Raw genomic sequence first — 12,491 nt, 5'->3', positions numbered from 1 at the left:
GGCCCACCTCCTGGCAGGTTCCAACGCCTATTCAGGACCCGCACGTGTATTTAACCCCAAGGAACTACAGCCCCCAATAGGCTTTGCGACAACCCTTCGTCAGTTCCCACCAAAGAGGAAAGGCTTTTCAGCGCGGGCCAGACACTGAATGGCTTTTTGGGAATTGTAGTTCATTTGCGAAGAGCCGGGAGCGAGGATAAAGCCATAAGCCGCCCTTCCCAGAATGCACAGCGCTCCTTCTCACCAATCGGAGGCTCGAATCTTGGAAGGGGGAGGGGAAGAGAAGGAGCTGCCCAGCGCATGCGTGGTATGTGTGGCTGGGGAATTCATGTGGAGGTCAGAGTGGAAGCAGGTGAGGATCGAGGGAAGGTTCGGACCGACGTCCGGCGTCTCACAGATCCTTTCTGTGTTCCCATTCGCAATTTGGGCGGGTGGGGTGTGTGCGTTGGTCTGTCTCGCGTCGGAGGGGGAGAGGCGGTGAGCCCGGGACGAACCTGGGGTTGCTTCGAGTAAGGAAGGTGTGTGTGGGGGCGGGGTGAGGAATAATCCAGAAGCTATTGGAAATGGAAAGACTGAGGGGTCCGGACTGTGTGCCCTGGTCTCGGGTAAGGAACGCTGAAGTGCACCGGGAGAGATCACGGAAGCCTCGGGTCTGGGAGGGAAGAAGGGAAGATTTCAAAGGGAGACGACGCTGGGGCGGGGCATTAAAAAGTTCAGTGCGGGAGTAGATTCTAGTTAGGTCAGTGGTGCCGCCTCAGCCCCGCCCTCCCACCTCTTCCAGGGTTCTCCTTTGCAGTGCAGCTGTGGAGAGAGCCTGTTTGCCCCGTTGGTTCTTCTGATATCTTGGTCCCAGGATGTCGCCCACCTCCTGCTTCCATAATAACTGGTTATTCTTAATAGCTGATGGTGGAGAACCGCTCCGGTGAGGAGTTAAGTCGTTCCTGCTAGACTTGGACCTCCAGGTTCTAATCTGGTTCCACCATGGAATGGCTGTGTGGTCTTTGGCTCCTCTTGTAGCTTTGCTGTGTGCCTCAGTTTCCTCCTCTGTAAGAACATGCTTCATAGGGGTTGGTGCGAGGATTAAGTAATTACCCTTAGAGGATTGCCTCCTAGAATAAAAGCTAGCTGTTAGTGTTATTTTTGCTGTTGGAATCACCATGTAGTGCATTCTTTGAGTTACTTTCCCAAACCAGAATTGTCCAGAACTAACCACACAGCCTTCATCTTGGGGGCCTGCTTGTCCAGCAAATGGAAGGGTGGTTTAGTGGGGTGCGGAGTTCTCTGTGGATATCCAGCCCATGCCTCATTCCCGTTATTGAATCAAGTGCCCCAGGCCCCTTTTCCTTCATGGTAGGAAAAGAAGAAAGAAGTGGAAAATTTTGAAAAGCAGAAGAATCGACACTACACTTTTGCAAGCTGTAAAGTTACTTATTAGGGAGTCCTTCATTGCATGATTTAGAGTTCTCACAAGTGGGGAAAGAAATAGCCAGCGTGAGAAGTGAATATGTTGTCTCAGAGAGGGCTTTCTCTTTGAATTTTGGGATCGAGTTGTTTTGTTTTGTTTTGTTTTGTTTTTATTCCCATAGGTGTAAGTGGGTCCAGCCGAAGGAGACATGGCTGCCAAGGTGTTTGAGTCCATCGGCAAGTTTGGCCTGGCCTTAGCTGTTGCAGGAGGAGTAGTGAACTCTGCCTTGTATAATGGTGAGGCACTGGGGTAGTGGGTCATTGCCCTGTGCTGGAGGATTGGTTTTCACAGCCCATGAGACACTCCTGGTGGCAGCCGCTATCTGTGAATGTGTTTGTGACCAAAAGGGTCACCTGGTGCCATCCCACACCATATGGTTGCCTTGTCAGTCGGGCCTCTGTCCTTCCTTGTAGCCATAGGTTCTCTCAGAGCCTTTCTTCCCAAAGTGCCTCCCAGCCTGCTTGTCAATGAAACATTCCCCGTTGCTCTTGTTGGTTTGAAGGGAAGCCGCAACTTCCCTTGTGTCAGGGATCTCACTGGCTAGCTGCAAAGGAGAGCTCATCTGTTCCCTTCTGCCTCCGTGTGGAGTAACTCAGCAAGGGCTTTAGCTCTGGTGCCTTTACCCAAATAGGAGCTTTTGCTCTGCTGCACGTGGGTCATTCCAGACAAGATATCTTCAAGGTGCACTGCCCAGCTTTTAACAGCATGGCAATGGCTTAAGCTGACTTTCCTTCCAACTTTCTTGTGTGACCTTAGGCAAGCTATTCCCCCCTCCGGAGGTCTCAGCTGCTTCTCTGATTGAGCGGTAGGACTGAACTGGTTTATCTTCCAACTCTGGTAGTCTCTGGCTCTCATGGTTGGAAAGCAGCAATAAATGGACCTACCTCGTGTGTGACTGGCAAGAGGAGGATTGCATTGAGAGTGACGATATTTGGAGCAACTCTACAGTCCAGTAAGGCAGAGGCAGAGAGGCCCTGACGAGAAAAGCTTACTTGGTTTAAACGGCACAGCTCTGTGCTCTGATATTTGTAGCCACTCCACACAACTAGACCGTAATCCCTGGCACTGATTTCCTTTTGAATCAAAAGAACAGCTCTGTTAACCCTTACAACCTGAGAGAAACCAAGTTCTTGGAAAGAGCGGGACCTTCCAAATTTTAGGATTTCCACAGTTAGGGCGCTGCTTCTGGGAACACTGGCTTAAATTGTAACTAGGATGGAATGTAGTAACAGTGAAGACCTGGGTGAGTTTTAGGAAGAAGTTTTGGGAGGTGATTTCCTGAACATGTGTTGGGGGACGGGATAGTTAATCAGAAAATCAGCATCAAGTTGTTTCAAAGAGAAAGGATGCTGAAGAACAGCTCCTCTTACCAGAGTCCTTGGGAAGACCCTAGAATGGGAGGGGACTGCTGAGTTCTGTGGCTATTTAGAAGCTGCTAGGGCCCACAAGTGTGGGAAGACAGAGCAGGAGAGGGGAGACTTAATAACAAAAAGCACCAAGGTACTTCCACAGATAGCCTTTTGGTTAAAAGGTGAAGGGATTTTTCTTTTCTTTTTTCTTTTTCTTTTCTTTTCTTTACCTTTTTTTTTTTTTTTAAGATTTTATTTATTTGAGAGAGAGAGATAACAAGCAGTGGGGGAACAGTAGAGGGAGAAGCAGACTATCTGCTGAGCAGGGAGCCCGATCAAGACTTAATCCCAGGACCCTGGGATCATGACCTGAGCCGAAGGCAGATGCTTAACGACGGAGCAACCCGGGTGCCCCTGAAGAGATTTTGCCGACTTGTCATTATCCTTCATTCCTAGTGGATGCTGGGCACAGAGCTGTCATCTTTGACCGGTTCCGTGGAGTCCAGGACATTGTGGTAGGAGAAGGGACTCACTTTCTCATCCCCTGGGTACAGAAGCCTATTATCTTTGATTGCCGCTCTCGACCACGTAATGTGCCAGTGATCACCGGTAGCAAAGGTGAGTCTTGCCTGTGGGCCACATAAAGGAGGGTGTGTGGGAGGGTTGCCGTAGGATTCCAAGGAAGCTGACCCTCCCCTAATAAGAATTCCTTGCATATTTTTCCTGGAGAATTTTAACGTAGATTCATAGAAATATGTACCCAAGGTGGACACAGACAGCTGTACGGATTTAGAGAAGTACAAAAAGGTCTATTTCAAAAGTTGTGTAGTGCTCCAGTTTTTTTTTTTTTTAAGATTTTATTTATTTATTTGACAGACAGAGATCACAAGTAGGCAGAGAGGCAGGCAGAGAGAGAGGGGAAGCAGGCTCCCCTCTGAGCAGAGAGTCTGATGTGGGGCTTGATCCCAGGACCCCGAGACCATAACCTGAGCCGAAGGCAGCTGCTTAACCAACTGAGCCACCCAGGCGTCCCAGTGCTCCAGTTTTAAATCTAAAAGTGCCTTTGCTCCCTCGGTCGTCTCTTCCTGTTTGGCGTTCCTCACAGTGACTGTGTAACTGGGCTGCAGCCATTCTGTGCGCCTTCACAGCCCACTTACCCTTTGCCTTGTTCCCTGAGGCCTCTGTTGCCAGCAGTGCTGGCCTCACACTGTACCTACCGCTTTTTTTTTTTTTTTTTTTTTTAAAGAGAAGGGGTGAGAGAATCTTAAACAGGCTCCATGCCCAGCATGGATCCCAAGCCAGCGCTCCATCCCAGGACCCTGAGATCATGACCTGAGCTGAAATCAAGTCGCTCACGCGGCTGCACCACCCTAGGGCCCCTTGCACTGTCATCTCGTAGGCAGTGGCCTGAGTCCCTGAGAGCAGTCCCTTGGCTGACGTGCCACTGGATTGCCAGGGAGCCCAGAATGAACTGCCATCACCGTTGTCCACCAGCATGCAAAGAGAAATGCACATAGCAGGCGGTGGCCCAGCAGTGACTACACTGCATCGTGTGGATGTTGGTTTATTATCTCGGGAACATTTGATGCCTTCAGGGCTGTTCCCTGACAGATGTGTGCTTACTGGGACCGTACAGGTTTTGTGTTGGGTTGCAGGGTAGGGGGGTAGTTCAAAGATAACTGAAGCGGGGGCCTCAGGGAGCTCAGTCCCCCTAGGGCCGTAGACATGAGTGGGCAGTTAGAGTGAGCGTGGGGAGTCCTAGAGTCAAGGGTGTGCAGCGGAGGGGAGCAGAAAAGAGAATGACCAGCCCCACGGGTAGCTGCGCAGGCACCTGGGAGGAACTGGGTTTGGGCTGGGACTGCCCTGCGGCTCAGGCAGAGGTGGGGAGGGGTAAGCCGGCATTGAGCAACCCGGCCGGTCAAGGGTCTGGCTGGCCTCCCACAGGAGCCCAAAGGTGGGGTGGGGTTAATCGAGAAAAATAAAATTTTAACTTAGGAGCGTAGTTCTAAGCTTCCCCCCCTCTTCAGCGGTGCTTTCTCTGCCACTGTACAGCCGTTACAAGGATACGTTACTTACTCATCTTCAGAACTGTTGGTAGGCAGTTCCAGAGACTGGGAACTAGCAGGCGTGCATTTCCTGCTTCTCTGCTGCCTGGTTCGGGACTAGCCCATAGCACTTGGTCTCTGTCATGGACGACCGCAAGCACACTGACCACGCTTCAGCCTCAGGCAGGCCTGGCTCGTGGGGGGACGTTGTAACTCCTGTCATGTGCCCTCCAATCCTTTGCCTGGGCCAAGTCGTGAGAGGCAGGCTCCAGAAGAGTCTGATGGCCCCTTCTAGCTGTTGCGCGTTTGACACGTTGCTCCTTCACTTCCCCGCGGCGTTCCAGGAAGGCAGACGGAATCACCCCCATTCTGACAGGCACGAAAATAAGCCGAGATCGGTTGAGGCTCATTGAGGTCACATCATTAGTAAACAGCAAGGTAGGATGGCAACCCAGGCCTTCGGATGGCTGGTCCAGCCAGAGTGGACTGTTTCCGCTGGACCTGTGATGACCTCCAAGGCATCCTCCTGACAGGGGCCTTGGAAAGGCTTCACCAGAAAATTCTTGCCATTGGCCTGTTTTCTTAGAACATTTTGCCATTTCAAACACCGCGTGGTACCTCTCAGACACGGAAGCTGGACTGCATCTATCAGAGGGCATTGGGGACTTAACGAAAACCTGTCGTCACCACAAGCCTTTAGGAATTCCTAGCTCTGCTGCTCGGCTGGGTTCTGTACCGAGGAAGCTATGCCGAGGGCTCCTGCCCTCTAGGGTCTTAACAGCAGCAACTTCACTTACAAATCACAGCAGACTGAGGGTAGGAGAGGTCCTCTAGAAGGCCACTGTGGTTGTTACTTGTCACGCCAGCGTCTGCCCCCGCCTTCAGATTTACAGAACGTCAACATCACCCTGCGCATCCTCTTCCGGCCCGTTGCCAGCCAGCTTCCCCGCATCTTCACCAGCATCGGGGAGGACTACGATGAGCGTGTGCTGCCGTCCATCACCACGGAGATCCTCAAGTCCGTTGTGGTGAGTGACGGGGCTGCGGCCTGGAGCCCGGCCCCCAAGAGATGGCGAGGGGGCAGGAGGAGAGTGGCACTGGGTGTGTTGGGACGTGGCCAGTAGTTCTCCTGGCCTCTCTGCTTCCTTGTCATCCTGACCAGCTCCTCTGCCCTCCTTTGGAACCAGGCTCGCTTTGATGCTGGCGAACTGATCACTCAGAGAGAGCTGGTGTCCAGGCAGGTGAGCGATGACCTTACGGAGCGAGCAGCAACCTTCGGGCTCATCCTGGACGACGTGTCCTTGGTAATCTCCGCGGGGAGCCTGTGGGAAAGGGGCTGCGGTTCTTGTTCGGGGGCTTGGCTCCATTTCTGGGTGGACGCTCTTGGTGCTGCCTTTCACTTCCCTAAATGTGAGGCTTGAAGATGCAGAACCTTCTTGACTATGAGGCAGTCTTCTTGGCTTTTTCAGATGAGGCTTCTTTTGCTCTCCTCTGCCACACCCATTTTTCTTCTTAATTCCAGCCCTACCCGACCTAGGGTCCCTAAGCACTAGATTTTCCACCTTCCCAATGCTGTGAGTGTTTCCCGGAGCTCCCTAGGAAGCAGTGTCTTGGCTAGTCCCGTTTGACGTACGAAGAAACCACCTGATGAGGCTAGAGAGGGCTCAGAGAGTCTTTGTCCCCAGTGCAGACCTCCAGCCTGACCCTCGGGAATTTCCTGACACTTAGGGTCTGAATCTCAGTGAAGTGAGTTCTGGGAACCCCGGGTGAAAGGTGATAGAGTGTGAATGAGTGGTTCTACTTCCCAACGCCTGGTGTGGGGAGCAAGGGACATCTCTGAGGTGTGAGGTAGCCTCCGGAGACTGTATAGTGTGTGTATTTATAGGACATTGAATGCCGTAACTCAGAACGCGGTACAGGCAGGATAGCGTTTCAGATTAAGGAGGGAGGGGAAGGGGTCGTGTTTCTAGATTCTCTAGGAAAAATCACTTGGAGTGATTTGTTCGGGTAGCAAGGTGGAGTGTTTCCTGTTCACTCTCCTGTGCGTCGCAGGGGGAAGGCACCATTTCCCCCCCAACATCTGTGCAGCTGTTTAAACAGCCGCGCTCTAGGACACCCAGACACCCAACGCCCACCCAGGTCCACGTTGCGGCAGTCGAGGGCGGCAGAAGGGCCTGCGGGCTCCCTCTACTGGCAGGAGGCCAGGCTGCAGCCGCTCGGCTCCTCCCGGGAGAGCAGTTCCTCGGGCTGCTCTCCCGGCTCACTGTGAACCCGAACACCTCGGCTGTGAGAAAACCCTAAGTAAAAACCTGAGGAGAAGTTTGACATTTTGCTAGGCTTTAACCACATACTCCATTCTGGGGAAATGTGGGCTGACCGCAAGAAACCGTTATCTAAGAGGTGTGAGAAGAAAATTAGATTTCATGGGGAATTTGCTGCCCTCACCTGGCCTTTTGAGAAAGAAACTTTATTCCGTAATTACGCATCTCATTTTTCATTTCTCAGGACTCTATTTTCCTCCCCAGACTTTGAACCCGAGTCCAGAAATGGAACAGGCGAGCTACAACAGCTGCAGTTTAAGAGCGAGGCGTGTTAAAAGTTGTGGAAGACAGTGGGACTGGGATTGACTCCTGAGGAGAAGTTTTGGGCTGCTTATGTTGTTTTTTTTTTTTTTTTAAGCCGAGTTTGGGAGGGTCGGGGAGGAGAGAAGGCAAATAGATTTTGATAGCAAAACCAGTGCCACCCTTCCCTGCATTTCTTCCTTTTTAATGTAAAGTTGGATAAAGGAATAAGTTGCTCTAGACCAGGCATCAGGAGTTGAGCTCTGTCCCATTTCCGCTGACACTGCACACCATCGCCTCAGCCAAGTCTCAGTGATAACGTGTCAGTGGGGAAGGTCTGTGGGTAGTCAGAATTGTAAGCCCTCACCCTAAGCAATAGCTTTCCCTGCCTTCTCTCTTAAACCCTTTACCAGAAGCACTCACACATGGGGAATAGTACCATGATTTGCGTTCCACCGTCCCGTGTCCTCTTCCTGTTTCTCGGTGGGGCTGCCGTGAGAAGGGAGTGGACTGGTTAAGCCATAAGCAGAGAGCATCACTCCCTTGAATCCCTGAGAACCAGCTGCATCCTTCCCTCTCAGGGGCTCAGTTTTCCATCTGGCCTCTCCGGGGGCTCAGAACAGGCCATCAAAGGACCTTGGATGAGCCCTAGTTGGAGGTGGGGGTCCAAGAACCCACAGTCTCCTCCCCAGGGGAGGTGGTCAGTTGAGCCGGTACCTTCTGGGGGCCACGGGCCATTTTCTGCCTGAGCGCTCCACGCTGCGGGCGACAGAGTGACGTGAGGGCACTGTGGAGGCAGCCCAGGCTTCTGGGGTGTGAGCTCAGTCTGGACACGGATGTGGAGGTGGAAGGGTGTTCTGGCCTCCAGAGGCCTCCAGCTGCTAGAGCCATTCCCGGCCTCTTCCTTCCCGAGGCCCGGGGGGCGGGGTGGTCAGGGGGCCTCACGGCGGCGCTGCCGCAGCAATTACACAGCCTCATCTCGTGCGCGTGCACGCTCTCTCCCCTTAGACGCATCTGACCTTCGGGAAGGAGTTCACAGAAGCGGTGGAAGCCAAACAGGTGGCTCAGCAGGAAGCAGAAAGGGCCAGATTTGTGGTGGAAAAGGTGAGCGTTCAACCAGATGGCAGAAGCCTCTCTCCCCTCTCTCCTGTGCTCAGCCTCCCCATTTGCTGGGTGGCCTGGAAATTCATCATCTGTCATCTGTCCTTCCGGGATCATCGGAAGGGGATTGAAGGAACCATCCTCCTGCAATTGGTTCCAGAGTCTTTGGGGGCTAGTCAGGGATATGTGGAGTTACGTTCTGAAATCACCGAAGGGTCATTTTTCTTCCACTTCCCTAAGATCAAAAACACTCTCCTGCAAATAAAAATGTTTTCTCCTGGAATATTTTCAGCTTCCCTGCAAAGTCATTTTTAACCATGGTCACGCAGTGAAAGCTGACAGCAAAAAGGATCAAACGTTGTGCCAGATGCACTATCGTCACTGGGTTTTTTCAAGCCCTAAATCCATCCAGATGTGGCAGAGCGTGCTGGGACACGCTGTATTTGCACAGCAGCCTGGTCTTCTGGTCTTTGCAAAGGTGTTATTTCTTGTTGTTCCCTCTTCCCACTACTAGTTTTTTTTTGGGTTAGTTCTCATCCAAGAACCCTTGGTCCTCTGAAGCAGAGAAAAGAGTGATATATGGGCGGCCAACATTTAATTTTAGGGAAGGTAAACTCTTTGTGGGCTGGGACTTCCTTGCTCCCCCCCCCCACCCCCAGCCATCTCCAGAGCCTAGAACATGTCGAAGATCTTACTTGGGAATACTTAGTAGATGCTCGGTTAACATTTGTTGGTACCTTCCTCCCATGACTGAGTCGTGCATCACACATAAGGAGATCATCCTGTTGATGCGGGCAGGGAGAGCCTAGAGATCTCATTCTGTCACCTGGGTTCCTGGTCAGGAACCAGCTTAGCCCAGGGGCAGCTCACGGGTGGGGCGTCCCATGTGCCTGCAGCTCCTGCTCAGCTGCTGTTTCCTTAGGTGTGTTAGAGGAATGTCACGTGGACTTGGGACAGGCGAGCCTGAGGTTGGCTTCTCTACCTTTTCTCTCTCTCCTGTTTTCCTTGGTTCGGATCCTCCTGGCTCAGAGTAAGGTGGCTGGGCAGGATTGCTGTTAACGTTAACAAGGACTTTGAAATAAGACAGTTACGCAGCCGACAGAGATGTGTCGCCAGGAGGATGAGAAGTGGGCAGTGTGCTACAGGAGAGAGGAGGGTTGGGTGGATGGTGTTTGTTGAGCCTGTCTGGTGGAGATGGAGATAGATTCCCAGAGTTCCTGCGGGAGCCAGTGAGGGCGTGTAGCCTGGTCCTTCCAAGGCCGCTGGATGGCAGGCAGCACCCTCAGGTGTGGTCTTGGTCTCCCCCCACCTCCACTGTCTTAGGCTGAGCAGCAGAAGAAGGCGGCCATTATCTCCGCCGAGGGCGACTCCAAGGCCGCCGAGCTGATTGCCAACTCACTCGCCACCGCAGGCGACGGCCTCATCGAGCTGCGCAAGCTGGAGGCCGCAGAGGACATCGCGTACCAGCTCTCGCGCTCCCGGAACATCACCTACCTGCCAGCTGGGCAGTCCGTGCTCCTGCAGCTGCCCCAGTGAGGCCCGGCCGCCTGGGGCCCAGCCCTGAGCACTCTCCGCACCGCCGTCTCTCTGCCCCCGCCCCAGAAATCACTGTGAAATTTCATGATTGGCTTAAAGTGAAGGAAATAAAAGTGAAATCACTTCAGATCTCTAATTATCAGATGAAGCTTTTTCATTCTTCCCATTTCCATCCACTTTTTGATCCACCTCCCTCCCCGAAGTTGCCAAGTGCCTACGCAGCCCGGGGCCCGCTGGCGCTCGGACCTAGGCACCGGCGGTCGGCAGGAGATCGGTGGGGCTGCGGTGCCGCGGGCCGGGAGCACTGGGAGCCGCCAGTCTGTCCTTGAGGCGAGATGTGGGGAAGTTGGCACACGCAGCTGTACGGAGAGCACAGGTCTCCATGTTTCCCAGCGGTTTCTCCACAGACCCAATTGAAGAGCTGCGGGGCAGGGTCAGAGAGGAAGTCATCTGTCTCTTACCAGAAGGCTGATTCTCTTTCACTGCGGGGCCAGCGGAAGCAGGTGTGAACAGCAGGGCACAGACCGGAGACTCTGCCCTTGGGAAGGTGGGTGGCCCTGACACGCTCCCCAACCGGGGCCGGCCGCTGGGATGGACTTGGAGAGCGAGTTGAGCAGGCCTGGACGGAGACTTGAGTCCTGTTGAAGACTTCCTCTCCACCCCCCACCTCGGAGTCTCAGAACACCCGACAGAATTCCAGCTTGAAGGATTGCATCCTGCCGAGTCTGAACATGCCTGCCAAAGACGTGTGCGTCCTGCGTTCCTGGCTCCCTCGTTGAGAGACCGCGCTTCCAGGAGGCTCTGTGTGCTCGGAAGGAAATGGTCATGGGAAGAAAACAAATGTGTGTAAACTGCTATCAATAAATGACACCCAGAACCTTCCAGCTCAGTCTTACGGGTTTGCTTTTTTGTTTGTGGGAGCCGTGGGCTCAGAACATTCTAGCAGTTTCCATGTGCACATGTTTGCATCGCCAGCTGGGATAATCTCCAGCAAGGCAGAGAATGCTTTGGTTTTAGAAAATCTAGCTTTGTGCTGTGTTCTAGATCTCCCCAGCCTGAAATGAATTTCCACTATGTGTGGCTTTTGGGACCACTGTGCCTTCCCCTCGCAAAAGGGGGCGAGCGGCACGGGGTACACGTGCAGTTCAGTGCCCGCGAATTCGATGTTCTGTAAGTGGCTTCAGGTGTCTGTGGTGGGTTTATATGGTTTACTCTGTTTTGCCTTGTTTTAGAAATGACTTGGCATTTGAGGGGGCGAACTTGGTGCATTTTGGATGATAGGGAGGGAAAGCAGACCCAACACTGAGAAATGGACCAGTCTCCCACCGAAAATCCTTCCAGGAGCAAGACAGAAACCACAGTGCAGCGAGCACTCAGTGGACTGCTTTAACCCTGCGCTCAGTTTAATCCCTGGGCTCCCCACCTGGCTGAGGACAGCGGTCTTTAAGAGGACTCTGCAGCCGGGTCTGTGACCTGAATTCACATTCCCTCTCCCCGAGCGGGGGGACCGACGGTCAGTAATCAGTCGTCACCCCTGCACCTGCTCCCCTCCCAGGGCTTTTGAGTGGGGGTCCGGTCCCTTCCCATTCCCCCGGAGCATTCCGAAAGTGCAATGGGCCTAGCGAACCCTTCAAAGCCTGGTCCTGCTTGACACCCGTGAACCCTCATCTGGCCCAACTCCCTCACCTGCCCTGGCACCTTTGTCTCCGGGTGTCTCTTCCTGCTTGCTTCTTGCTGTAAGAGTAGTGAGGCCTGCAAATGAGGTGCCTGCCTTCCAAGCAGGTCACAACCCCGAGCAGAGGGCAGAATTTCTCAATAGCTTCCAGAAAGGCTTCCTCCTTTCCTGCTGTTTATTGCTGTGGACGCCCCTTTTGGGGGATGGGGGAGAGGGCAGCAAGGGGCAGGGCAGCGGACCCTCCCCACCACCTCCAGGCCCTTTGTAAAAAGAGCAGTTGTGTTTCTCGCATTTGGTGGGAGATTGGGTTTCTTCCTCCAGGTGTCTGCAGGGGAGCCCTCCACAGCTTGTGGGTCCCCTCCGCCTCCAGGCCAGCTCTTCTAGCTGCAGACAGGTTCCTGCTGGTTTGGCCTGTGGACGGAGGAGGCCGCTGGCAGCCCGGGGGCCTCATTCTGCCTTGACTTCTGCCAAGTCATTCTTTCCACAAATGCTCAAGTGATGTTAACTGGCTCCTTAGTCCTGGAGCCCCCTGATGGCCTCTGGGTTTCTCCAGAAGCTGCCACAATGGGCCTTTATCAGCTCAGGATTCTCTGGGCCTTGGATCAAAAGCCATGTCATGTCCCAGCCAGGCAAGGGCCAGAGTTAGGGAGTGCTGTCCTCCCTCTCTCCTTGGGTCAGGCTGAATTGCCTCCTTGTTCTGGCACTGAGAGTTCCTTGCTTACTAAGGCGGCAGTGGAGCCTGGATAGGCAGGGGAGAGA

The 12,491-nt window shown here is 53.4% G+C and overlaps 1 protein-coding gene across 2 annotated transcripts; it reads left to right on the top strand.

Moving 5' to 3' along the window:
- Nucleotides 1–270: 270 nt before the first annotated feature.
- Nucleotides 271–10,939, top strand: PHB1 (prohibitin 1). 2 transcript variants are annotated; one of them, XM_047708151.1, is made up of 7 exons: nt 271–352; nt 1,587–1,701; nt 3,271–3,432; nt 5,745–5,887; nt 6,047–6,163; nt 8,429–8,524; nt 9,845–10,939. In XM_047708151.1, the coding sequence occupies exons 2-7, from the start codon at nt 1,614–1,616 to the stop codon at nt 10,055–10,057; spliced, it is 819 nt and encodes a 272-aa protein (XP_047564107.1). In that variant the 5' UTR covers nt 271–352; nt 1,587–1,613; the 3' UTR covers nt 10,058–10,939. The 2 variants fall into 2 exon arrangements, with proteins under 2 accessions (XP_047564107.1, XP_047564108.1); XM_047708152.1 differs by having other exon boundaries at nt 341–364.
- The last annotated feature ends 1,552 nt before the right edge of the window (nt 10,940–12,491 follow it).

This window comes from Lutra lutra, chromosome 16 (assembly GCF_902655055.1).
Source record: "Lutra lutra chromosome 16, mLutLut1.2, whole genome shotgun sequence".
Lineage (NCBI taxonomy): Eukaryota > Metazoa > Chordata > Mammalia > Carnivora > Mustelidae > Lutra > Lutra lutra.
The sequence above is the reverse complement of the archived record's forward strand: the minus strand, read 5'-3'. Positions and strand labels throughout refer to the sequence as shown.